We start from the raw sequence: 27476 nt of genomic DNA on the forward strand, positions 1-27476 counted from the left end.
TTGGCTTTTGAAATCAGACAGGAAGGAGGGTTGAGGTGGAGCCCGGCACAGGAAGAGGTGAGGAGCCCCAGCTGCCATGACGGCTGGTGGGCTTGGGGGACTGCAGGAGCTGGCGGACTGCAACCCCACCGCCCTGCACGGTCAGCACCTCCCCATTCCTTCCCACAGGACCTTGCTCCTGCCTTGCACAGATCCTGAAGGCTCGGGGCTCAGCTGACCGGCCACAGAGAATCCCAGGACATCCCCACCACCTCGCAGCTGCTTCTGTCCACTGGAGCAGGGCTGAGCCTGGGAGCACCGGGATGGAGCATCCCCAGCCCCCCAGTCTCGGCATCCCTAGGAGCACGAGGCCCGGGAGGTAAGTCAAGCCCAGGCTGCCTCAGCACAGGATGGGGGAGGAAGAAGAGACTGCTGGCAGGAAGGACCATGACTTTTAAGGCCTGAGCTTCTCTAGGGGGCAGTGGCTGGGTGGCACTGAGGTGTCCCCATGGGTGCTGGGAGCTGCTTGAGCAGGACTAGTTCACCGTGTGGAATAAACATGTGCCCAAGGACAGCCCATGATGGGCCGAGGGGACAAAGCCCAGCTCCCCCGGTACCAATGATGGGCTAGGAGGAGCAGGAAGTCACCAGAAAGTGCGGCAGGCAGGCAGAAGGGAGGTTGAGCCGGGCAGCCCAGGGCTGAAACCTGGAATCTGCAGACCTGGGCTCCATTCTCGGCACCCCATTTCCACCTGTAAGATGGGGGGACAGTACCAGACCTGCCCCAGGGTCCTGAGGGGCCAAGGGTAGATGGTGCAGGAAGGCTGGGGTCCAGCACAAACACCACCTTCGGATGGAGATGAGGCTCATCATTCTGACAGAGATGGTAACCACAGAGGCCTTCTCAGAAGAGGTGCCACTGAGGTGGGCCAGGGGTGGCTGCTGGCTGTGGGGTCCTCCCCATGGCCAGGCTCCTGGGCTCCCAGGGCTCCTCTGGGTCTCCTCAATGGGGGCAAGGCTTTCCCTGAGCTAGGCTCTCACTCTTGGCCATCAGAGGCCACCCTATGGCTGGCTCCCAGGTGGGGGTGCAGGCTAGCTGCCCTCCTCTGTCCCGGGGCGGTGCAGTGGCAGGAGGCTGTGTCCTGCGGCAAAGGCACCACTGCCTCCCACCTCTGCGAAAGGCTGTTTGGTTTCAAGTGGTCTGTAGCCATGGTGCTGGGCTACCTCAAGGGGGCTGAGGACTGCGCTCTTGGGCCTTGGGAGGCAGGGTGGGGGCAGGGAGTTGGGAGAGAGGAGCACCCAAGAGGCCGTGGCCTGAGGGAAGGGCAGCCCAGGCAGGAGGTCAGCACTGCAGGGCCCTTACAGCCACGGCGTGCAGGCGGGCAGGGAGAGGCTAGCTGTCGTGCACGGGCCACAGATGGCCAGGACTCAGGCCCCGGGCGAGGGGAGCGCAGGACAAGACAGGACCTGCTGGCAGAGACAATGAGTCAGTCGGGACCTGTGTCTTCTCAGGGATGAGACAGAAGCTCAGCTGTCGAACTTGAGTGACAGCAACACCAGGGAGCACAGGTCCTCTGCTGCGTCCCACCCAATGGATGAGGCTCTGGAGGACGCGTGGGCAAGGGGAAGCCAGGCTCCTGGGGAGGGGTGTCTGTCTGGCCTGGCCCTGCCCACAACAGCGCAGACCTTCTCATACTGACCGACTTCTGGCCTTCAGATCCCCCAAGGCAGCCCAAGGCCCCCCCGCCCCCCGTCTTCCCCCCCTTGAGGCTGGCGGGGCCTCCTCCCACTCTCCCTAGAGGCTGTCTACACTGGACAGGACCTGACTGTCCCTGGTGGACTTGTGGCCACCAGATCACACTCCACTCAGAGGTCTGGGGCGAGTTCCACCCTGCAGGGCAGAATCTGGGCTGCACACAAGCCCTGTTCACATGAGCAGCCAGGTAGCTGTCCCATGGGGGGGGGGGGGCTCTTTTGTCAGCCTCCAATATTGGCCCTGGGTTTTTTTTTTTTTTTTAAAGATTATTTATTTATTTATTTGAGAGAGAGAATGAGAGAGAGAGAGCACATGAGAGTGGGGAGGGTCAGAGGGAGAAGCAGACTCCCCGCCGAGCAGGGAGCCCGATGCGGGACTCGATCCCGGGACTCCAGGATCATGACCTGAGCCGAAGGCAGTCGCTTAACCAACTGAGCCACCCAGGCGCCCTATTGGCCCTGGGTTTTAAAGTATAAGTATATCCCATGTAATACGTGGGATATACTTATACTGAAAGAACCACTATTGATCTGAAATTCAAATTTTACTGGGTGTCCTGTATCTTAATTTGCTAAATCTGGACCTCTAGCCCTGAGGTCAGCAGGGCAACAAAGATGGGTGTCTGATGCAGAGGAAGCGCTGGTTTCCAGCACGGAGAGGCTCACCCCTCCCACCTTCCCATACAGACTCAGTCCGATCTCCTCTCCCCTCACTCTTGTGTGCTGTTGTCCCTCCTCTGTCACTTGCCCCGCCTCTCTGGTCTAACGGTTCTCAATTCTGGCTGCTCCTTACAATACCCGGGTGGCTTTAAACTACACCCATGTTGAGGCCCTACCTCACACCAAATACATCTCTAGGTGGTTGCGCTAAGCAGAGGCGTTTTAAAAACAGTGCTCCATAGAAGGACAGTATGTCAGCAATTCCACCTCTGAGTACATATACCCCAAAGAACTGAAAGCAGGGATGTGAACAGGTATTTGCACACCGTGTCCACAGCAACATTTGTTCACAAGAGAAAAAAGGTGGAAACCACCCAAATGTCCACTAAAGGATGAATGGATAAACAAAATGTGGTCTATCCATAAAATGGAATATTATTTAGTCTTAAAAAGGAATGAAATGTTTATATATGTTAAAACAAGGATGAACCTGGAAAATACCATGCTCAGTGAAAGAAGCCAGACACAAAAGGACAGATACTATATGATTTCACTTATATGAGGTCCCTAGAGTAGTCAGATTCATAGCAACAAAAAGTAGAAGGGTGGGTGCCTGGGGCTGGGAGGAGGGAAACAGGAAGTTAGTGCTTAGTAGGGGCAGAGTTCCCGCTTGGGGGATGAAAAAGTCTAGAGGTAGTTGGTGGTGGTGGTCTCACAGCATTGTAAATGTACTCAGTGCCACTAAATTGTACACTTAAAAAATGGTTACAATGGCAATTTTTATGCTGTACATATTTTAATAAAAAATTAAATTAAAAAATAGTGCTCTAGACATTGTCCTGCCAGAGTAGAGAGGCTCTGAGCCTGGCCCTTCTTCACCATGGTCCCCTCATACTCCCGGCCACCACCCCACCCCCAGCAGCAGCAGTCTGTCACCCGTGGGGGCCTCTGGAGTCCAGCCCTGGGCCGTGCCCTGACATCACCCATGCCAACAGCCAGACAGAGGCCCTAGCATCCTGGCCTCATGCACTAAGAGGCCGCAGTAATATTGCTTCCTTTGGGTTTAGGCACATTTACATTTGTAGATAGCTGCTAGCATAACTGTTTTTATTTTTATTATGTTTTAAAGATTTATTTATTGGGGCACCTGGGTGGCTCAGTTGGTTAAGCGACTGCCTTCAGCTCAGGTGATGATCTGGAGTCCCAGGATCGAGTCCCGCATCGGGCTCCCTGCTCGGCGGGGAGTCTGCTTCTCCCTCTGACCCTCCCCCCTCTCATGTGCTCTCTCTCTCAAATAAAAAAAGAAAAAGAAAAAAAGAAAAAAAAAGATTTATTTATTTATGTATTTATTTGACAGAGAGAGAGAGAGTGCACTAGCAGGGGGAGAGGGGCAGAGGGAGAAGGAGAAGCAGACTCCCCGCTGAGCAGGGAGCCCGATGCTCCCTGATCCCAGGACCCTGGGATCATGACCTGAGCTGAAGGCAGACACTTAACCGACTGAGCCACCGAAGTGCCCCATGACCATTTTTAAACTGACCTATAACTTACAGATAGTAAAGTGAACTCAGTGGAGTTTTACATATGTATACATCTGTGTGTCCGTACCAATCAATGATCATACTGATCATCCAGATCAATGTGTAGAGGTTTCCAGTGCCCCAGAACTCCCACAGGCCCCTGCCCAGTTGGAACCGCCCCCAAGGGCAGCCACTGTTTTGACTCCAATCGCCTCATTGGTCGGGCCTGACATTAAACTCCCCGTAAGTGGAATCACAGAGTATGTTCTCGTTTCTCTCACTCCACATGTCTGCGAGAGTCAGCCACACTGCTGAGTGTGTCAGTGGTTTATTTTTTGTCATTAGTATGCAGGACTTGATTGTATGAATGTACCAAAAAAAAAAAAAAAAAAGGAATCCCATTCCATTGTTGATGGATATTGGTTGTTTCCACTTTTTTGGACACCATGAGTAAAGCTGCTAGAATATTCTGATACACTGTTTTGATGGATATAAACACTTGTTTCTGTTGGGTATATACCCAGGCAGAGAATGGCTGGATCACAAAAATAGGCATATTTAGTCTTATCACTACCAAACATTTTTCCAAAGTGATTTTAATTTGCATTTCTCTGATAAGTAAGGGTACTATATATATATTTTAATTATATATATATTTTACTATTTTTAAAATTTTTCTTTTTAAGAGGGCAGAAGGGCAGAGGGAGAGAGAGAGAGAATCTTAAGCAGGCTACATGCCCAGCAGAAAGGCTGACACAGGGCTCGATCTCATGACCCTGAGATCATGACCTGAGCTGAAATCACGAGTCTGATGCTTAACCACCTGAGCTACCCAGGCAGACCTCTGATGACTAAGGATATTATCTTTTGTGACATATCTTCAATTTTTTGGCTCATTTTTAACTGGGCTGTCTCTTACTGATTTTTAAATGTATTGGAGACATCTCCTATACAAACTGGAGACAGTCTGCTTTATCACCCTTTTAAAACTATCTTCTGTCTTCTGTTGAACAGATATCCCTAATTTTAACGAATCCCAATATATCACTCTTTTCTTTCCTGGTTAGTACTTTTTTTGTGCTCCATTGAGTCTTTACCTAGCTCAAATTCCTGAAGGTATTCTGTACTTTTTTCTAAAGGCTTGGCTGTGTTAGCATTCACATTTAGATCTATGATCCAGTTTGAATTAATTTTTGTGTATGGTGGGAAGGAGGGGGTCAAGGTCCATTTTTCTATAAGAATATCCCATTGGAGCAGCACAATTTAATACAAAGACCGTCCTTTCTCCGCTGAACTACAGTGGAGGCCTTGTTGTACATCTGCTGACCATACATGTGTGGGTCTGTTTCTGTACGCTCTGTTGTACTGCATTGGTCTATTTGTCTGCACTTATGCCAATACCTAAAGCTCTACACTAAGCCTTGATATTGTGTAGTATAAGTCTTCTAGCTTTGTTCTTCTTTTTCAAAATAATTTTGGCTACTCCAGAGTCTTTTGCTTTACATATATATTTTAGAATCAGCTTGCCAATTTCTACCCTCCCTTCCTCACCGAAAAAGCTTGCTGGAATTCTGATTAGGAAGTCATTCAATTTATAGATCGATTTGGGAAGAACAGACATTTTAACAATATTAAGTCTTCCAATCCATGAATATGGTAAATCCCTCCTTTAGGTCTTCTTTAATTTCTCTTAGTATTGTTTTGTAGTTTTCAGTGTAGAGGTCTTACAGATTTTTTGTTAAATTTATTCTTAAGTATTTGCTTTTTAAATATTTCAAAAATTTACTTTCGGGGTGCCTGGGTGGCTCAGTCGTTAGGCGTCTGCCTTCAGATCATGACCTGAGCCTGATCCTGGGTCCTGGGATCAAGCCCCGCATCGGGCTCCCTGCTCAGTAGGAAGCCTGCTTCTCCCTCTCCCACTCCCCCTGCTTGTGTTCCCTCTCTCGCTGTGTCTCTCTCCGTCAAATAAATAAATAAAATCTTAAAAAAAATTTACTTTCAATTTCATTATTGCTAGTAAGCAGAAATATACATGATCTTTTAATGTATTGATCTTGTGTTTAGAAACCTAAGTTCATGTATTAGTTCTAATCAATTGTGGATTCTTTGGATTTTCAATGTATACCATCATGTCAACTGTGAATAGGGACAGTTTTTTTTTCCTTTTCCAATCCTGATACCTTTTATTCTTTCATTTTCCCTATTGCAGTAGCACCTAATTAAAAAATGAAACAGGGCACCTGGGTGGCTCAGTTGGTTAACTGACTGCCTTCGGTTCAAGTCATGATCCCGGGGTCCTGGGATCGAGTCCCACATCAGGCTCCCCCTGCTCTTCAGGGAGCCTGCTTCTCCCTCTCCCTCGGCCTGCCACTCTCCCTGCTTGTGCTCTCTATCTCTGTCAAGTAAAAAAAATAAAAAAATAAAAAATAAAAAATGAAACAAAACATCAACCAGAAAAGGTTACTCCTAGGGAATGAAAGTGAAGTATATACTTTACTTGCTTTTATATTATTTAAATGTTTTTAATGAGCATGTATTACTTTTATAATTCTGTAAGCAATCTATTTAAATGAGGTGGGGAAGTAATAAATGTTAGCAAAATCTAAGCAACTGAAATTTACAAAATAGGGGCACCTGGCTGCTCAATTGGTAGAGCATGCAACTCTTGATCTCAGGGTCATGAGTTCAAGCCTCACAACTACAGGACCCACAACTATATGGTCAGCTAATCTTTGACAAAGCAAGAAGGAATATTCAATGGAAAAAAGACAGTCTCTTCTACAAATCATGTTGGGAAAACTGGACAGCCTCATGCAGAAGAATGAAACTGGACCACTTTCTTACACTATACACAAAAATAAATTCAAAATGGATGAAAGACCTAAGTGTGAGACAGGAAACCATCAAAATCCTAGAGGAAAATACAGGCAGAAACCTCTTTGACCTCAGTCATAGCAACTTCATACTAGACACAGCACCAGAGGCAAGGGAAACAAAAGCAAAAATGAACTGATGGGATTTCACCAAGTTAAAAGGCTTCTGTACAGCAAAGGATACAGTCAACAAAACTAAAAGGCAGACTATGGAATGGGAGAAGATATTTGCAAATGTCATAGCTGATAAAGGATTAGTATCCAAAATCTATAAAGAACTTACCAAACTCAACACCCCAAAAACAAATAATTCAGTTAAGAAATGCGCAGCAGACATGAATAGACACTTTTCCAAAGAAGACATCCAGATGGCTAACAGACACATGAAAGATGCTCAACATCACTCATCATCAGGGAAATACAAATCAAAACCACAAAGAGATACCACCTCATGCCTGTCAGAATGGCTAAAATTAACAACACAGGAAACAACTGATGTTGGTGAGGATGGGGAGAAAGGGGAACCCTCTCGCCCTGTTGGTGGGAATGCAAACTGGTGCAGCCACTCTGGAAAACAGTATGGAGGTTCCTGAAAAAGTTAAAAATAGAACTACCCCACATCCAGCAACTACACTACTAGTTATGTACCCAAAGGATATAAAAATACAGATTTGAAGGGGTACATGCACCCCAATGTTTATAATAGATTATCAACAATAGCCAAACTATGGAAAGAGCCCAAATGTCCATCAACTGATGAATGGATAAAGATGTGGTATATATATATATACAATGGACTATTACTGAGCCATCAAAAAGAATGAAATCTTGCCATTTGCAATGACATGGTTGGAGCTAGAGGGTATTATGCTAAGTGAAATAAGTCAGAGAAAGACAAACACCATATGATTTCACTCATATGTGGAATTTAAGAAACAAAACAGATGAACATATGGAAAGGGGGGAAAGAGAGAGAGAAGAACAAACTATAAGAGACTCTTAGTGATGGAGAACAAACTGAGGGGTGATGAGGGGAGGTGGGTGGGGAATGGGCTACATGGGCAATGAGCATTAAGAAGGGCACTTGTTTTTTTTTTGTTTTTTGTTTTTTAAAGATTTTATTTATTTATTTGACAGAGAGAGAGCACAAGAAGGGGGAGCCGCAGGCAGAGGGAGAGGGAGAAGTAGGCTCCCCACAGAGTAGGGAGCCCAATGCAGGGCTTGATCCCAGGACCCTCGGATCATGACCTGAGCCAAAGGTTTAACCAACTGAGCCACCCAGGCACCCCTTCCTAACTCATTCTATGAGGTCAGTCTACCAAAGCCAAAGACATTACAAGAAAAGAAAACTATGGACCAATATTCCTTATGAACATTAATGCAAAAATCCTCAACAAAAAACAAATTTCAGGAATTTAATAAATTTAATCATTTAATAAATTCAGGAATTTATTCCTGGAATACAATGATGATTCAACATAGGGAAATTGATCAATGTAATGTACATCAACAGAATAAAGAAACCACATGATCATCTCAACTGATACAGAAAAAGCATTTGACAAAATTGAATATCCTTTTTTTTTTCCTTAAAGACTTATTTATTTATTTGAGAGTGAGAAAGAGAGAGCACAGGCAGGGGAGAGGGAGAAGCAGATTCCCTGCTGAGCAAGAAGCCAGATGCGGGACTCGATCCCAGGACCCCGGGATCATGACCTGAGTTGAAGGCAGACACTCAGCCAATTGAGCCACCCACATGCCCCTACATATCTTTTTATGATAAAAACACTCAACAGGGGACACTTGGCTGACTCAGAAGAGCTTGTGACTTGATCTTGGGGCCATGAGTTTGAACCCCACACTGGGTGTAGAGATTATTTAAATAAATCAATTAAAAAAAACACACACTCTGGGGCACCTGGTGGCTCAGCTGGTTAAGTGTCTGGCTCTTGATTGATTGATTGATTGACTTATTATTATTATTTTTTAAGATTTTATTTATTTATTTGAGACAGAGAGGATGAGAGACAGAGAGCATGAGAGGGAGGAGGGTCAGAGGGAGAAGCAGACTCCCTGCCGAGCAGGGAGCCTGATGCGGGACTCGATCCCGGACTCCAGGATCATGACCTGAGCCGAAGGCAGTCGCTTAACCAACTGAGCCACCCAGGCGCCCTGGCTCTTGATTTAGACTCAGGTCATGATCTCAGGGTCCTGGGACTGAGCCCCACATCCGGCTCCCTGCTCAGCAGAGATTCTGCTTGTCTCCCTCTCCCTCTGTCCATTCCCCGACTCGTGCTCTCTCTCTCTCTCTAAAATAAGTAAAGAAATCTTTAAAAAAAACAAAACACTCAACAAACTAGAAATAGGAGAAATCTACTTCCACATAATAAAAGCCATATGTGAAAAACCCACAGCAAACATCACACTCAATGGTGCAAGTCTAAAAGCATTTCCTCTAAGATCAGGAATAAGATATAGATACCTGCTTTTACCACTTCTCTTCAACATAGTAGTGGAAATTCTAGCTAGAGCAACTACGCAAGAAAAGAAATAAAAGGTATCCAAATTGGAAAGGAAGAATTAAAATCATCTCTGCTTGCAGATGATATGATCTTTTACAAAACAATTTTTAGAACTAATAAATTAATTCAGCAAAGTAGCAGAATACAAAGTCAACACACAAATAGAAATTGTAATTTTATATGTAAACAATGAACAATCTGAAAAAGAAATTATAAAAACAACTCCATTCAAAATAGCATCCAAAATAATAAAATGCTTAGGAATTAACTTAACCAAGGAGGTGAAAGACTTGCACAATTAAAGTGACAAAACATTGCTGAAAGAAATTAAAGAAATAAATGGAAACACATCCCATGTTCATGGACTGGAAGATTTAATATTATTGAAATGTCCATACTACCCTAAACTATCTACAGATCCAATGCAATTCTATTAAAAGCCCGATAACATTTTCTGCAGAAATAGAAAAATCCATCCTGGGGCGCCTGGGTGGCTCAGTCATTAAGCGTCTGCCTTCGGCTCAGGTCATGATCCCAGGGTCCTGGGATCGAGCCCCGCATCGGGCTCCCTGCTCCGCGGGAAGCCTGCTTCTCCCTCTCCCACTCCCCCTGCTTGTGTTCCCTCTCTCACTGTGTCTCTCTGTGTCACATAAATAAATAAAATCTTTAAAAAAAAAAAAAAAAGAAAAATCCATCCTAAAATTCAAATGGGATCTTAAGGGACCCCCATAGCCAAAACAGTCTTGAAAAAGAACAAAACTAGAGGACTCACACTTCTTAATTTCAAAAATTACTACAAAGCTACAGTAATCAAGACTTTGTGATATTGGCATAGAGACAGACATACAGACCAACAGAATTGAACAGAGAACCCAGAAACGCACCCTCACTTATATGGTAAAAAGATTTTTGACAAGGGTGCCATGGCTGTTCAATGAGGAAGGGACAGTCTTTTTTTTTTTTTTTTTAAAGATTTTATTTATTTATTTGAGAGAGAGAAAGAGCACAAGAGGGGGGAGCGGGAGAGGGAGAAGCAGACTCCCTGCTGAGCAGGTAGCCTGATGCAGGACTCGATCCCAGGACTCCAGGATCATGACCTGAGCCGAAGGCAGTCGCTTAACCAACTGAGCCACCCAGGCACCCAGGGACAGTCTTTTTAACAGATGGTGCTGTAAAAATTGGACATCCACATGCAAAAGCATGAAGTTGGACCCTTACCTATCTTACCTAATACCATATACAAAAATAAGCTCCAAAAGGATAAAAGACCTAAATGTAAGACCTAAAACAATAAAGTTCTTAGAAGAGAACAGCACAAATCTTCATGACATGGGATCTGGTGATGATTTCTTGGATGTGACACCAAAGGTATAGGTATATATAGGTAAAAAAAGAGGAAATAGACAAATTGGGCTTCATGAGCATTGGACACTTTGGTGCATCAAAAGACACCACACACAGAGTAGAAGGGAACTTTTCCCTACAGGATGGGGGAAAATATCTGCAAATCATATATCTGATAAGGGATTAATATCCAGAATATATAGAGAACTCTTACAACTCAACAACAAAAAAAACAACCAATGTAAAAATGGGCAAAGGATTTCAATAGATATTTTCCCAAAGAAGATATCCAACTAGGCATTTAAGCACATGAAAAGATGCTCAACATCACTCATCATTAGTGAAACACAAATCAAGACTATAATGAGATACCACCTCACATCCATTAGGATGGCTGCTATCAAAAACACAGGAAAAACAAGCATTGGTGAGAAAGTGGAAAAATTGGAACACTTATGCACTTTTTGTGGGACTGTAAAATGGTAAAGCTGCTGTGGAAAACAAGTTGGCAGTTCCTCAAAAAATTAAAAAAAGAATTACCATGTGACCCAGAAATTCCACTTGTGGGTATACGCTCAAGAATTTATTTTATTTATTTTTTTTATTTTATTTTATTTTTTTTTTTACGCTCAAGAATTTAAAGCAAGGGGGTGCCTCAGTGGCTCAGCTGATTGACCGTTGGATTCTTGTGTTCCTCTCAGGTCATGAGATGGAGCCCTGCATGGGGCTCTGCGCTCAGTGAGGAGTCTGCTTGAGGATTCTCTCCCTCTGCCCCTCCCCACCTCACACTCACGCACACACACTCTCTCTCTCTCAAAAAATAAACCTTTATTTTTTTAAAGAGCCAGAGCTGGAGGTGGGGCTCTTAACCGACTGAGCCGCACAGACGCTCCTATTTTACCACAATTTTTAAATGAAAAAAACCCTATGTAGATCTGTATGATTCTATTTATATGAAATCCTAGAAAAGGCAAAACTAATCTTAGAGAAAAAGAGCAGATCGATGGCTCAGGGCCAGAGGGCTGTGGTTGGGACAGATTGCAAAGGTGCACAAGGGGATTTTTTTGGAGGAAGACCTGTTCAAGGTTAGACTGTGGTAGTGGTTACAGGGGTGTATACGTTTGTCAGAACTAATCTAGCTGTATGCTTGAAATGGGTGCATTTTTTGTATATAAATTATACCTCAAAAAGGTGATTAAAATCTTTATGACATTAATAGCTAAAACATACACTGTGAACATTTTTCTAGTTTGACCTTATTAATTTCTATGGCCATAGAGTTTTCCATTGTATAATTGGGCCTCAATAACTTTACCAAACCTCTTTGAACAAAAATTTAGGTATTTCCCATTCAACTTCCTGTTGTTACAAAGAATGCTGCAGGATCATCCTTGTGGTCACATCTTTGTGCACTTATCCACTTATTTCTTTGGGATAAATTCCCAGAAGTGGAACTTCTGGGTCAAAAGATATTTAATAGCAACAGATAATGGCAAAATATGATCCAGAATCATACTAATTTACCCTCTCACCAACTCTGTGTTACAATTCCTACCACTCCCACATTCTCACCAATGTAGCCTGTTACGTCATTATAATCTTTGTCAGATGAAAAATAGTTCATTGTTTTGTTTTTTTCTTGATCTTTAGCGAAAATGAGCATCTTTTCAATGTCTTGGTCATTTACACTTCCATGAATTATCTGTATCCTTTTCTCTATTTCTATCTGTGTCCATAATTATCTGTCTGTATCTGTCTGTATCCAAATAATTCTATTTGTTTACTTATTAATTTCTTATTGATTTACAAGAGCTCTCTATATATCATGGATATCAGTCCTCTTTCATGTATATTGCAAAGGTTGACTCCTGGCTTGAGGTTTTCTTTCAATTTGATTGATGGCTTTTAATGTTATTTGGAAATTTTAAATTAAGGCAAGTCTGTTAGTCTTCCCCTTGTGATCCAAGATTTTATGTCTTGCTTAAAAAAAGCCTTCCTCAGGGCACCTGGGTGGCTCAGTCAGTTAAGTGTCTGCCTTCAGCTCAGGTCATGATCCCGGGATCCTGGGATCGAGCCCCACATCGGGCTCCCTGCTCAGCGGGGAGCCTGCTTCCCCCTCTGCCCCTCCCCCACCCCCTGCCTATGCTCGCTCTCGCTTCTCTCTAATAAATAAATAAAAATTTAAAAATCTTTAAAAATATCTAAATACAAATAGGATTGGCAAGATCCACATGAGGGAAAATAGTTTTACTAAAGGATCTAAAGGAAGACCAATGACACCCACACCAGTCTATATACATTAACGCGATTTCAGTCCAAAACTGGTTTCTACTCTCCTCGGTTTTGACACTTAGAACAAAAGCGTGAGAACAGTGAGAGGATCTGAGGAAGTATAAGGAGCGTGGCCTTGCCTGGCCTTCTACTAACGCTCCCAGATTCCCCTGGCTGGGCTGGACACCATCTACCCTGAATTCACTGCGCTAGTTAGTTCTTCAACAGTGCTATGAACAGAAAATGCTGGAAAATGCTATTTTACTTGTTGCTGAGCTTCTTTCAGCATTTTCCAGGTAAAAAGGTTCATCCTGAGTTAAAACGCTAGGAAAGCCCAATGCAAATACAAGGTCAGGGAGTCTGTTGCACCCTTGGGGCTCAGCCAGTTGACCCCTCGTAAGTGACTGTCACTGAGACCCAGAGAACCACAGGGCTGGGAGGCATGGGTCAGACCCATCTCAGTGAGCTCTTGCCACCTGGAGCACTAGCTGGGACCTCTGCCCAGTGCTGTGTCCTGTTTTCTCTCCTAGACCTGTGGACGAGGGATGGCCGACCCCCATCCCCTGAGTTCGTGAGGCCCAGCGGAGGGGCTGCCATGGGCTGGACATCCCACCCACTGCAGGTGAGGAGAGGAAGAGGGCAGGGTGGGCTTGGGGTCCTCCAGTGTCCACCTTAGCTGAGGGAGGGACACATGGGGGCGGCCAGCCTTGGCTACGGGATTCACTCAAATCCTCAGAGAGGAAAAGGAATGTGAGCAGGTGCTCCACCTCGTTGTGGCTGCAGAAAACAGCGCTGCTGAGGGTCAGGAGACCCAGGGAAACACTGAGATAAACAGCAACACTCCTGGCGATGTCCACTGTAGGAGTTTGGACAAGCGCACCATGGCACGAACCCACCACTGTAGGACCATGCACAGTGGCTTCACTGTCCTAAGAGGCCCCTGGGCTCCACCTATCCACCCTTCATTCGCCCTTTCGTGTGAGCGGAACTGCCCTTACCCTCCTATTTCCAGGTCACAAATGAGGACACCACCGCACCAGCAGCTCAGGCGGCCTGCCCAGCGTCACACAGCCAGTAAGTGGCAGAGCTCACGATACAGCCCGGGCCTGGGTCTGATCCACTAGCCCTGGGTCTGATCCACTGGCCCCCCATGTCTGAGCCATGCTCCTGGCATCAGGGGCCCCTCTCACCATCTGGGAACAAACAGCACTTCCAAGCCCTTCATGGAGGCCAGACCGAGGGCCACCAGCAGTCTGGGGAAGGACAGAGAGTGGATGCCTCCCCATCCCTGGAGGCTCACTCACCTGTCCCAGGTCAGGGTAGTGACACGGCACACAGCACTTCAGGCCCTCTCTTCACAGCTCCTGGTGGCAACCCTGGACTCCATGAGGAAGCAGGAGGTGCGGACGGGTGGGGAGGCAGGCCAGGGCCGAGGCCCCAGCTCCCCGGCAGGGCAGGTGAAAGCCCTCGTGGACCTCCTGGCCGGGAAGAGCAGTCAGGGCTCCCAGGCCCCACAGACCACAGACAGGACGCCACACAGTGATGGTAGGCAGATGGGAGGGTGTCTCCCGGCCCTCCCCCTTCACCCCTCCCTCCCCTCCCCCACCCTTCCCAACCCTCCCCTTTGGCCTCTGTCCCACAGACTCAAGGATACAGAAGTGCCAGGAGGCTCTGCTGAACAGGGCAAAGGGCAGCCCGGAGCTGAGCGGCCCCTCGCCCAGGCTGACCAATCTCCTGCTGGTGGAGGGGCTCACAGACCTGCAGCTGAAGGAACATGACTTCACGCAGGTGGAGACCACACGTGGGGGCTGGCACCCGGCCAAGACCATCGCCCTGGACAGACTCTTCCTGCCTCTGTCTCGGGTGTCTATCCCACCCCGAATCTCCATCACCATCGGGGTAGCTGGCGTGGGCAAGACCACCCTGGTGAGGAACTTTGTCCACCTCTGGGCCCGGGGACAGGTCGGCAAGGACTTCTCCCTGGTGCTACCTTTGACCTTCCGAGATCTCAACACCCACGAGAAGCTGTCTGCAGACAGACTCATCCACTCTGTCTTCCCGCACGTTGGGGAGTCTGGCCTGGTGGCAGCAGCCCTACCCAATATCCTCCTGATCCTGGACGGCCTGGATGAATGTAAGACGCCTCTGGACTTCTCCAACACTGTGGCGTGCACAGACCCCAAGAAGGAGATCCAGGTGGACCATCTGATCACCAACATCATCCGAGGCAACCTCTTCCCGGAAGTTTCTGTCTGGGTCACTTCCCGCCCTGGCGTGGCTGGCCAGATCCCGGGGGGCCTGGTGGACCGGATGACAGAGATCCGGGGCTTTACCGAGGAAGAGATCAAGGTGTGTCTGGAGGAGATGTTCCCCGAGGACCACGCCCTCTCAGACTGGGTCCTGAGGCGGGTGCAGGCAGACAGGGCCCTGTACCTGATGTGCACGGTCCCGGCCTTCTGCCGGCTCGCAGGGTCGGCACTGGGTCACTTGAACCGCAGCAAGCTGGGGCCCCAGGACGCAGAGCCGTGGACTCCAAGGACCCTGTGCGAGCTCTACTCTTGGTACTTCAGGATGGCTCTCGGTGGGGACGGGCAGGAGAAGGGCAAGGCGAGCCCTCGCATCGAGCAGGTGGCCCACAGCAGCCGCAAGATGGTGGGAACTCTGGGTCGGCTGGCCTTCCATGGGCTGGTCAGGAGGAAGTACGTGTTCTACGAGCAGGACCTGAAGGCGTTTGGCGTGGATCTCGCCCTGCTGCAGAGCGCCCTGTGCGGCTGCTTCCTGCGGCGGGAAGAGACCCTGGCCTCCTCGACAGCCTACTGCTTCACCCACCTGTCCCTGCAGGAGTTCGTGGCGGCCGCGTACTATTACAGTGCGTCCAAGAGGGCCATCTTTGACCTCTTCACCGAGGGCGGCGTGTCCTGGCCCCGCCTCGGCTTCCTCACCCATTTCCGGAGTGCGGCCCAGCGGGCCATGCAGGCCGAGGACGGGCGGCTGGATGTGTTCTTGCGCTTCCTCTCAGGACTTCTGTCTCCGAAGGTCAATGCCCTGCTGGCGGGCTCCCTGCTGGCCCAGGGGGAGCACCAGGGCTACCGGGCCCAGGTGGCGGAGCTCCTGCAGGGCTGCCTACGCCCCAACGTGGCCGTCTGTGCCCGGGCGGTCAACATCCTGCACTGCCTGCACGAGCTGCAGCACACGGAGCTGGCCCGCAGCGTGCAGGAGGCCATGGAGAGCGGGGGCCTGGCAGCGCTGACCGGCCCCCAGCACCGCGCCGCCCTGGCCTATCTCCTGCAGGTGTCGGATGCCTGCACCCGGGAGGCCAACCTGTCACTGCGCCTCAGCAAGGGCGTCCTCCAGAGCCTGCTGCCCCAGCTGCTGTACTGCCGGAGCCTGAGGTGGGCGCTGGGGCCGGGCTGCGCCAGGTGTGCGGGGTGGGGGGGCAGAGGCCCCGGAAGCTTCGTCCCTTCCACCACGCGCCCCTGGGTCAGCATCCGGGGGCCGCCATAAAGAAGGACCACAACGTGGATGGGTTAAACGTGGATGGGTTAAGGCATCAGAAACTTACTCTCTCACAGCTCAGGAGACCAGAATTCAAAATCAAGTTGTTAGCAGGGCTCAGCTCCCTCTGAAACCTGTAGGGGAACACGGTTCCTGCCTCTCTAGTGTGTGCTGTTTGCTGGCATCCTCAGCTTGTCCACACATCACTCCCGTCTTTGTGGCACATGGACTCCTCCTCTGTGTCTCTGTCTTCGTGTAGTGCTCCCTCTGCTGAGCACACCAGCCATGTGGGATTGCAGGCCTAGTCCGCTCAGAATGACTTCATCTTAACTAATTACATCCACAATGATTCTATTTCCCAATAAGGTCACATTCTTGAGGCACTGGGGGGTCAGAACACCTATCTTTCTGGGGAACACAATTCAACCTCCAACACCCTGTGAACCATCCCAGTGCTGACAGACGCCACACCCACTCACCCCACCCCCAGCCCAGAGTCCACCCAGTGCTCTGGACCTTAGGAAGGCTGTAAGACCAGGGCCATTCCGGACCTGAGAGCAGGTGCCACGTCCTCAGGAGGAGGAGAGCTAACAACCCGTGTCCCATAGACTCACAGGGTGTGAGGGGCTGTTGGGAAGACACCCCTCCGGGTAGGGATGCTGGGGCTCGAAACACTGAGCCTCCCAGTCCACCCTCGCGGGAAAATGCTGAGCGTGGTGGGTGTGCTAGCACAAACCCCTGAGCCACACAGCGGGGGCTGCAGCACGATGGAAACGTCGGCCTGGGTGCCTCTGTGGCCGTGATGCCGGCCCTTTGCCAGCACCTTGCTCCACCTGCTTGCGGGCACTGATACCACTCATCATCGCTCTTCCTTCCGCAGGCTGGACAACAACCAGTTCCAGGACCCCGTGATGGAACTGCTGGGCAGCGTGCTGAGTGGGAAGGACTGTCGCATTCAGAGGATCAGGTAACGCTGACCCAGGAGACCCGATCCGGGATGCTCACCTGTTGCACAGGGTCTGGGGCTCCTTTCCCCTCCTCCTCTCTGCTCAACCGGCCAGGGGTGCTTTCAAGGAGAGGTGCCTTTGAAGCATGTGGCTCAGGATACACGCTGCTTGTTTCTGCCCATTCCAGAAAGTTCCAGAGGCTCAGGTACCTCATCTGTGAGAAGAGGGAAAGGATAGGGTGAGGGTCAGATGCTATCATGGACATGGAAGCATGTCTCTGAATACTCTTATGTTCTGATGTGGTGCCAGGCCCAGTCTTCTCCAAGCTCCTCTCAAAGTTGGCCCCCAAAACAGTACCAGAGGCACGGGATCACATCTTTAAATCAAATTTTAAAGTTTTTAATTTAAAAAATGAGTTTAAATTTAAACTTTTATTTAAATGAATGCAAAAAATACAATTTAAACACTGCATCTTTAATGTTGTAAATAGACAAAAGTCTATATGCTGATGGCAGAAGAGATTTTTGTGTTTGTGAAATCTCTTCTTGTGATAACATTTCTGAGTCTGAGTAACACCTGGGTTTGGAGCTGAGCTGATGTGATGATCTGGGGTAGCTAGAACTAGGGAGATGAGTTTGGAGCATAGGATCCAGAGAGGAATTCTTCATCTTCATGTAAGCCTCCCTCCGGGTTCTGAAATCATCTTTATCTGAGAAAACAAAAACAAACATGGAACGGGTCAGGAGCAAAAACAAGTCACCGAGGACAGTGGTGAGAGACTGGTGGGCCCTATATGGCCCTGTACTGTCACTTCCCTGCCTAAAGAGGATAAAAATGGGGTAAAAACAGTATCTGTGAGTCCAGGGGTCCCCATGGCCCTCCTCAGGTTCAATGATTCACTAGAAGGACTCACAGAACTCAGAAAAGCTCTTGTACCCACGATTGTGGTTCATCACACCAAAAAGATACAGATGAAAATCTGCAGAGGGAAGGTGCGTGGGGCAGGCTGGGGGGAGACCAGGCGGGCTTTCACTTGTCCCTCCCAGTGTGGTCATATACACAGTGCCTCCCTCTCCCGGTGACCACCAAGCATTCCCAGCAGCGAGGCTCACCCGGGCTTGTGGGCAGTTTTCATGGGGGGCTGGGCATGGAGACATACCTCACTGCCCACAGGGAAGCCCCTCCAGGGGTCAAGCTGTTACTGTGGGGCCCCAAGTCCCCCTGGTAAACAGAGGTCAGCTTTCAGGAACTGGGGGCGAGGTTAACCCTTTCCTGCACACTAACTACCTCTTCAGGTTGTCGAGCAGCTCCAACAGGTTAATGCAAGGGAAGTGTGAGGACAGGCCAGGCACAGACTGTACAAGGGCCAGCTGTTCTAAGCAGGATTCTCTGACTTGTTAGCCAGAGATATAAATGCAATCCCTTTGACAGAAACACGCTAATGACAACTTTTCATTATTTATTCCTTCATGGGAGCCTTCAGCAAAATAGTCAACTTCCAGTGTTTTTGCATAAAGGAGTCTGGATAACGCTCAGAATATTTTCTGAACAAAAGTCCCAAATTTCTTTGATGGCCACATGCTCTTCTTCACCTCCCTGTAGTTGGTCCTCAGGGCCACATCCCTGTGTAAAATGCCCAAGGCACCGTTCAGAATACACACATGGCTCATGAAATATTACTTATAAAACTTTATAGAAGTCCTGGGTGGAGGGGGACAGAGGTGCTCTAGAACTCGAGAACATTTATATAGAAGGTGGTCTGGATGAATGGTCTTCAAAGTTTAAGCAACAGAACCCTTTTTAAAAGTGGTCTATCAGGCAGGACCCCAGTAAGAGATGGGCAACTGGGAGCTGCTGGGATTGAAATAAGAGGGGTGCTTGGTTCCTCCTCAGCCTCTAGGGGCTCCTGAGGCTTTTCTGAGGAACACCAGGAGCCCTTGAAACACAGCTTGAAAAGCACTGGGGATTCTAACTGTATCCCCTGGGGATGCTCCACAGTTTTAAATGCCTAAGAAACTGTAGAGAACCTCAACCAGCCACCATTTTTGAAACTGGGTCCATGAAGCAACATGATCCACCAGCTTATTCCTGAAATCACCCTTTTATGTCAGACGCAAGTGTTTTTTGGTTTTGGGTTGTTTTACTTTCAAGTTAGTTCTGTAATAAGTACCCTCTTCCTTTCTTGCATTAGAAAAACGGCTGGGGCCAGTGGTGAGCCAGAACCATGAATTCGGCCACTGGGTTCATGAGAGCAGATTATTCAAGTTTTAGGAACTTCTGTAAGCTGGGAGTGCTTAAAATTGGCCGTGGTGAGAGTGTTTACACCACGGAAATTGGCCAGTGCTACACGTCAGTGTTTCTGTATTTTGTTTCTTGCAGCACACCACTGCGCGGGATCTCCCCGGGAGATTTCTGTAACTGCCCAGGCTCTCTGCGGCACTGCTGGTATAGAAGCTTCTGTGCCAGATTCTGGCCAAACTCTGCCCTGTGACTCTTTGCCCGTGTGAGGGTCTGTCCCCCCACTCTGGCCCTACCTTACCTGGCTCAGAGGCTTTCCTGGGCTGGGCACTTCCGCTCCAGGGCTCACCTCATCTCCACCTGTGTTCAGGGCCTCATGATGCTGGTGAAACCGAGAGGTTTGGATCACAAGCCTGGTGTTGAGGAAGAGGCAATGAGATTTACAGACCTGCAATAACCATTCCTCTCCTTCTCCTTGCACAGCTTGGCTGAGAACCAGATCAGTAACAAAGGGGCCAAAGCTCTGGCCAGATCCCTCCTGGTCAACAGAAGTCTGACTGCTTTGGAGTAAGTAGGACACAGAGGCCAACCTTCCACCATTGGGCCACGGACAGCTTGTGAGCCATCTCATGAAGTCACCTGGACCACACTCTCCCCTGGGTGGGGTGGAAGGACAGCTGAGCAAGCAAAATCCTGGCTCCTCCTCAGCTGTTGGGACCGGCCCAGGGAGGCACCAGAATTTCGGCCCTGAAGCTGGCGTTATTCTCCCTGCTCTCCACACCTGGCCCAAGCCAAGTCCATCAAATCCTTCTTTCTTCGCCCCATCACATGGGGCCATACTGAGAAATTCCTTACTTGTTCACCTAAATAAGGATCTCGGCAAAACATGAAATCTTAAACCCCAGTACATTATTTTCAAGGAGCATAGATTTAAAGGTCATGTAATTTCTGTTCTTTTTTTTCCCTCCCTGGGACTTGGATTCAAACAAACAAACCAACAAACAAAAAATAGTTCTTTTTCTCTCTTCCTTCCGCCAGCCTCCGCAGTAACTCCATTGGACCTCAAGGGGCGAAGGCTTTGGCAGATGCTCTGAAGATTAACCGCACTCTGGCTTTTCTGAGGTATGTTCCATCTGCTCCCTGTCCCGGTGTAACCAGTAGAGGACCCAGAAAACCCTCTCCCAGGTGCCAACCATGGAGTGGGAGATGATTCAAAATGGTGGGCATGCTATACTGGCTCCCATCTAGGTGGATACTACATGATCTTGTATCCTACACAACTTTCAGGTTTCAGCTCTTCCCTGGTCATTGTCCCTGTGTTTACAGCCAAATCAGGGGATTGAGGAGGATGATGGGGTTGTACAGAAATGGAAAGGCAAGATAATCTATGAGGAAAACCTCTGGTCCTCCATTGAGTGGGAAACCCCCAAGGCCATGGTGTCAGAATGTTCCGCTGAGGTGTTTTCTAAGACAATGAAAAGCCCATCTTCCAGAATATTCCTATGGTTTGCTGTGGTTTGCTGTGCTTTTAGGGGCCTGTGGTTGTATCCATCCTTAGTTGAGTGTGTATTGTCATTTGTTTTTTCATTTATTTATTTTTACTGGGGTGAAATTCACCATTTTAAAGTATACATTTCAATGGCACTCAGCACATTCACAGTTGTTCATTCATCACCTCTATCAGGTTCCAAAATATTTCCATCACCTAAAAGTAGACCCTGTATCCATTAGCAATCACTTCCCATTCTCTACTCTCCGTGCCCCTCGCCACCCCGGCAGCCACCAGGGACTGCTGCTTTCTGTGTCTACGTTTACCTACTCTGGAGATTTCCTATATATAGAATCCTTCAATAAGACCCTTTTGTCTGGCTCCTGTCGCTGAGTGTCATGTCTTCAAGGTTCAGCCACATTGTGGCAGGTATCAGTGCTTCATTCCTATTTATGGCTGAGTCATACTCCACTGTATGGACAGACCACAATTCACCCATTCATCGGTTGATGGACATGTGGGTTGTTTCCACCTTTTGGCTCTTGTGAATAATGCTACTGCACACATTCATGCACATACATTTGAGTACCTGTCCTCATTTCTTTGGGGCAGACACCGACCAGTGGAATCTGCTGTGTGATGTGGTAACTCTGTTTGACCTTTTGAGGAACTGCCAGATTGTTTTCCACAAGGTCTGCCCCATTTTACATTCCCACCAGCAATGGGTGAGGGTTCCAATTTTTCCACATCCCTGTTAACACTTGGATGCTGTGGCTTTTAGCTATAATTAGGACTATTGATAACCTAGTTATTGTTATCCAGATGCCTTGGGCACCTTGTTCTCAGTCAACAGAAGAATGCTTAGAAACCCAGAGGGAATCCTCAGGCCAGAGCAGCACTGGGAAGAACCAACTCTTCCCAAATCCTGTGTGGTGGGCAGTAAGCGCATGAAGCAGACAGCTGCCCCCCCGTCCATGCCTTGGGCCTTGGTAACATTGCCGTAGAGGTTAAGGCCACCACTGGGCACCCTCATGTACGCCTTTGCTGATGCACTTCTTCCTTGCCTCCACAGCCTCCAGAGCAACTCGATCAGGGATAATGGTGCCAGGTCTGTGGCTGAGGCCTTGGCTGCCAACCGGACCCTCTCTGTGCTGCAGTAAGTGGACATGCTGACCAGCAGAGAGACCCTTCTTCTCTCCTCTCCTCCTCCAAGGGTCTCTCTGTCTGTTTTCTGCAAGGAAGGATGATTGGGGAGATGTCCTGAGGCTTTCTGACCCGTCTGGATGGCCCCTGGAAATTTTGATGTCCACTGTTTTCCATAGAACAGGTGTTGGAAAATAATTAAAAATAAAGCCTTCTGGGCGCCTGGGTGGCTCAGTTGGTTGGGCGACTGCCTTCGGCTCAGGTCGTGATCCTGGAGTCCCGGGATCGAGTCCCGCATCGGGCTCCCTGCTCGGCGGGGAGTCTGCTTCTCCCTCTCCCGCTCCCCCCTCTTATGCTCTCTCACTCTCTCTCTCTCAAATAAATAAATAAAATCTTTAAAAGGAAAAAAATAAAAATAAAAATAAAGCCTTCTGCCAATGCAGAGAATCCTCTCCACAAATGTAGTAAAGAATGAAACAGTTTAATTATTTGAATAATCAACTAGACTGCAGTGTACATCATTGGCTACCTACCAACGAGACGGCAAAGACAAAGAAATCTCATCCTTTTCTCCAGCCAAGCAGATACAACCCATGATATGTGTGTTTCAAGATAACTTGTCCTCAAGTAAGAGGACTGGACAGCACCATTTGTTGCACATAGTTTTTCTTAAACCTGGTAGCTGGGGTGGCCAGCTGTTTACTAATTGCCTTTATCCAAAGGAAAAACCAAACTTCCCCTATCTTTATGACAACTTGGAATCATGCTATCTTCCTTAATGTGTACATTTCAAGGAGATGGCTCCATGGTCCCTATAAGCTGTAAATCTGGCAAGAGGTTTATTTAGCTTTTAAAAAGATTTACACACTTCTCAAAGGGACAGCTTTACCACTGCAAGTTTTCCCAAAGAAACACTGTAAGGGAAAGGGAGGTCTCTTTCCCTTTTGGAACCAGGGAAAATTCCCTTTTGCTTACATTGTATTTAGCCTTACACAAGATAGGTCCTGCCCTGCCTGTCCTCCTAGGATGGCACAGGGGCTCTTGGCAACATCTTCCTCCTCCAGATTTAGTATAAAGGGACGTAGCTGTTGGAGAAGGGCCTAAATGGAAGGTCTGCCCTAGGGAGGACTGCAGGGTTGGGAGGCAGGCTGCTGGTGGTCTAGAGGGAGGTAGACTGTTGAGTGTTGGGAGGGTTGACTGGGTGAAGAGCTAGAGGGACTCGTATGTGGAAATCGCCACTCGAGAGGCTGCTGGGTATTACGTGTCCTCTGATCACTTCCCAGCTTCTGACGAGGGAAGGCCCAGCTGTCCTTGCCTCCGACGGCCCCCAGAACCATGTCAGTCTGCTGACATCACTTTGGCAACAATCCACAGACCTTTCCTAGAGACCACTCTGCCAATGCTGTGATAAATGGAGAGGGCATTCGAGTAGTCTCTGAGCTCTCACCTTGAACCAGACTGTCCCTGGAGTGGGAATGGCTGTGGCCAGCTTTGCTGAAGACGCTTCTCCTCTCCCACAGCCTACAGAAGAATACCATCGGGCCTGTGGGAGCCCAGCAGATGGCAGATACCCTGAAACAGAACAGGAATCTGAAGGAACTCATGTGAGAAATGCAGAAAGGCCAAATTTGTATCCTCAGTGACTGGCACAATGGCCCAGCCCATCATAAATATTTGTGAGCACGATGGATGGATGGATGGATGGGTGGATGGACAGACGGATGGACGGATGGATGGATGGTGGTATGGGTGCAAGGTAGCTGGCTTTGGACTCCAGATTCCTAGGATTGGGACTGTCTCAGACTTAAATTTACTGCCTTCCCAACACTTCCTGGCTACCTTCACATGAAGTATCACAAAAGAGTTGGCCCTGCCGCCCACTAGGGAGTCAAGTACTTTGCTACCTCGATGTCTTACAGGCCATAGGGAATCACTTGCAGAGGCGACCAGCCACAGACTCAAGCCGAACGAGCTCTGCACTGGGCACCCTTAACACAACAGAGAAAGCACAGCCCTGGAGCGCTTCCCTGACCCTGATCCCAGGCCCCCCCTGCCAGGCTGCTCCAGAAACCCAGCTCATCCTTGTCTCATCTCTTACAGATTCTCCAGTAACAGCATTGGTGACGGAGGGGCTGGGGCCCTGGCTAAGGCCCTGAAGGTGAACCAAGGCCTGGAGAGCCTGGAGTGAGTCTGCCTGACCACCCTCCAGGAGTGACCGTGGGCAGTGGGTGACTCCCCTGGTTTCCCCATCTAGAAGGTGGGCGGGTCCTGGAGGAGGGCTGTCAGTCAGGACCTCGACTTTGCCAGAACCCAACCAACCACCAACAGTGGGCATACTGTGATCTCAGTCTCTCTCCACGCCCACCTCACTGTTCCATCCCACCCCACCAGACCCATTTCCCTAGACAGTTGTGGTTGGTGCTGGTTGTGGAGTTTTCAGAGTGACAAGCACTGAGTGCCCTTGAAAAGCTGGCACAGGTGGCTAAAGAGGGTGTCGGCTGCAGTGGCCTTGGTGGGGGGCGGGGGGGCTCAGTGCTGCCCCCACATGGGGAGATTCAGCTGCACGACTTTCTGTGGGGGCTACAGACACAACACACACTCCAACCCCGGACTATTTGGAGCCACTCAAATCAAGGCAGAGTCTGAGCTTTGAGGCTGATTATGCTAGACCCAGCTGCCCTGACCTAGGTCTGGAACGTAGGGAATGGGGACAGGAAGGAGGGATGATGAGCAGAGCAGTGGGGGGGGGGGGGCACTTGCTCCCAGGGTTCCCCAGCTCTGTTGAACCTGACGCCTGCAGTCCCCAGGCTGGAGCAGTGCTCCCTGCGAGTCCTGGGACGGCCACCCCAAGCGTGCCCCGTCCTCTGTTTGCAGCCTGCAGAGCAATTCCATCAGTGATGCAGGGGTGGCGGCACTGATGGGGGCCCTCTGCGCCAACAAGACCCTCGTCAGCCTCAAGTAAGTCCCGCCTCCCTCTCCAGACGGGGTCTCCCTTTGGCCAAGGGGTCTGAAAGCACTTTGGGACTTGGAAGAAAAGCCCACACCTCCCACTGCGGGCCTGTTCTGAAGATAATCTATGGTTGGGCAACTTGGTTCTGGGCCCTGGCATCCCGCTCACTGCCTGCTCTCTTAGGAGGGCAGGGGACAGCTGGGGCCCTCAGCTCCCCAGTTCTGCTGCTCCCTTCCGGTACCCCAGCCCTTGAGGCAGCCAAGCCTGCCCCCAGCCCCCTTACCTCTGAGGGCCTGTCAACCAATCCTCTTCTTCCTGACGGGTCCCACTGTTGGCAGTCCTACAGGGGAAACACTTGGCTGGCTAGCCATGGGAGTCAGCTTGCTGGAGGCTCTTCACACCTCAGCCCTGATCACTCAAGAGGCCTTGAGGTTCCTTGGGCTCGAAAGGTCTGAGCACCGGGGCTTGTCTCCCCTAGAGTCCCCACACGTCTGGTCAGCAGCTCAGGGTCTTCTCTCTCCCCAGCCTGCGAGAAAACTCCATCAGCTCAGAGGGAGCCCGGGAACTGGCTCGAGCTCTCTGCATCAACAGCACCCTGAAGAACCTGGAGTACGTGAGTGGGGTGCAGGCTGTGCTTCCCACCGCCCCTTTAGCCGAGGGCCTGGCCTACCTAGAACCCTGGGGATGGGGAGAGCAGATCCTCATGGCCTTGCCACTTTACAGGCTGGAGAAGGACCTGGCTGGGAGGGGTAGCCAGGAGACCTGGCCTCTGGTGGCAACTCCTCCACTCTCATGTCCTACGTTACCTGTGGATGCTGCCTGCCCCTTGCCCCCCTACCCACGGCAATGTGGGAGGGCCCATGTCTCAGGGGCAGCGCAGTACAGGGATCAGGTGGATGATCTGTCCTGGAACCTCACTGAGCTGAACCTGGGCCCCTTCTCCATGTGCCTGCCAGGATTTGGTACAACAGCATAAGACACATGCTTGGCACACGCCGGTGCTCAATAAACATGAGCTAGGCCGGTCCTCAGGGAGGAGGGGGGCTAGATTCCTGGGTTAGTAAGTATGGGGGCTCCACGGCCAGCTAGCTCCTGCTTACTCACCCCTGTTCCCCTCCTCCCAGCCTGACAGCCAACCTCCTCCACGACCAGGGCGCCCAGGCCATCGCGGTGGCAATGAGAGAAAACCAGGCCCTCACGTCCCTTCAGTGAGTCTCTGGCACCTCCCCACCCCATCCCCTCTGCAGAGCTGCAGGGCCATCACACCAGCTCAGGCAGGAGAATAAGTCTGGCTTTGGGGCCCTTCCACAACACAGCCTGGGGGCCTCCAGGAGGCGGTGCCCTGCCCCCTGCTCTGTTTCCTGGGGCTGATCCATGGAGAGGCCAATGGTGGGAGGTGGGCACCCATGCCATGCCTCCAAGTGTCACAAGCTTCATGCAGGGGCCATTTGGAGTCTTTGAGCCTGCCCCTGTGTCCACCCTTAACCAGAGAGTGCTTGTTGACCCCTTTTGACTAAACCTGAGGTGGGCTGCAAGAGATCTGCCCATCAGTGGCCAGGACCCCATCCTGCAAGGACTCCTTTCCTACTGCCAGACCCTCCTGGGAGATGTCCCCTCTTTCTGGAGACTCCAGACCCTCCTGGGCTCTGCCCTGGGCCACGTGGTCACATGTGTCTGTCTCTGCCCAGCCTGCAGTGGAATTTCATCCAGGCCGGTGCTGCCAAGGCCCTGGGACAAGCACTACAGCTCAACAGGAGCCTGACCAGCCTCGAGTAAGTGGGGCCTCTGCAGGGGCTGCAGGAAGGACAGGGGAACAAGGACATTTGAGACCTTGGTGTCCACCAGCACACGGCTTGGGCCAGAGGCCCTCAGCACACAGCCTCCTCTGCCTTAAGGCCAGCAGGCACATTTCTGTTCTCATCTGCTCTAATAGCTTTATTGATACATAATCCAGGTGCCACAAAAACTACCCATATAAAGTGCACAATTCATTGGTTTCTAGTATATTCACAGAGTCGTGCAACCATCACCACAATCCATCACCCCAAGAAGACACCCCAGACTCATTAGCAATCACTCCCCATTGCCCCCACGCCCCAGCCCCTCGCAACCAAACGTCTGCTCTCTCTATGGAGTCACCTGCACTTGACGTCTCATTCACATGGAATCATACCATAGGTGCCTTCGCAACCAAGGTCTTTCATTTAGTGTCATTTCTTCAAGGGTCACCTGGGCGGCAGCTTGAATCAGAGCTTCATTCCTTCCTATGGCTGAATCCTAGTCCACTGTGTGT

General features: G+C 49.6%; 1 protein-coding gene and 1 long non-coding RNA gene across 10 annotated transcripts in view; one reads left to right on the plus strand and one right to left on the minus strand.

The window, feature by feature from the left end:
- The first annotated feature begins 220 nt into the window (after positions 1-220).
- The window catches only part of NLRC3 (NLR family CARD domain containing 3), a 36165-nt gene continuing 8909 nt past the window's right edge, over positions 221-27476 (plus strand). For 2 of the 9 annotated variants that reach the window (XR_014145385.1, XM_081820188.1), the window contains exons 1-12: positions 14087-14466; positions 14564-16313; positions 17297-17383; positions 20085-20168; positions 20640-20723; positions 22163-22246; positions 23754-23837; positions 24334-24417; positions 25108-25191; positions 25709-25792; positions 26308-26391; positions 26872-26955. Coding sequence is in view for 8 of the 9 variants with exons in the window: in XM_081820188.1 (XP_081676314.1) it covers positions 14145-14466; positions 14564-16313; positions 17297-17383; positions 20085-20168; positions 20640-20723; positions 22163-22246; positions 23754-23837; positions 24334-24417; positions 25108-25191; positions 25709-25792; positions 26308-26391; positions 26872-26955 (2915 nt within the window). In the remaining variant the exon portion in view is untranslated. Of the gene's footprint in view, positions 359-13451; positions 13544-13933; positions 13996-14080; positions 14467-14563; positions 16314-17296; positions 17384-20084; positions 20169-20639; positions 20724-22162; positions 22247-23753; positions 23838-24333; positions 24418-25107; positions 25192-25708; positions 25797-26307; positions 26392-26871; positions 26956-27476 lie in introns of those variants that run through there. The other 7 variants (XM_081820193.1, XM_081820192.1, XM_081820194.1 and 4 more) reach the window with 7 other exon arrangements.
- Positions 16598-25833, minus strand: LOC145721598 (uncharacterized). The gene is made up of 5 exons (XR_014145393.1): positions 25467-25833; positions 23681-23805; positions 19903-20014; positions 17940-18072; positions 16598-17577 (listed from the first exon to the last, which is right to left on the minus strand). It is a non-coding gene; the product is annotated as an uncharacterized LOC145721598 (long non-coding RNA).

Source organism: Leptonychotes weddellii, chromosome 5 (genome assembly GCF_054177405.1).
Source record: "Leptonychotes weddellii isolate Sample4059 chromosome 5, ASM5417740v2, whole genome shotgun sequence".
NCBI classification, from domain to species: domain Eukaryota; kingdom Metazoa; phylum Chordata; class Mammalia; order Carnivora; family Phocidae; genus Leptonychotes; species Leptonychotes weddellii.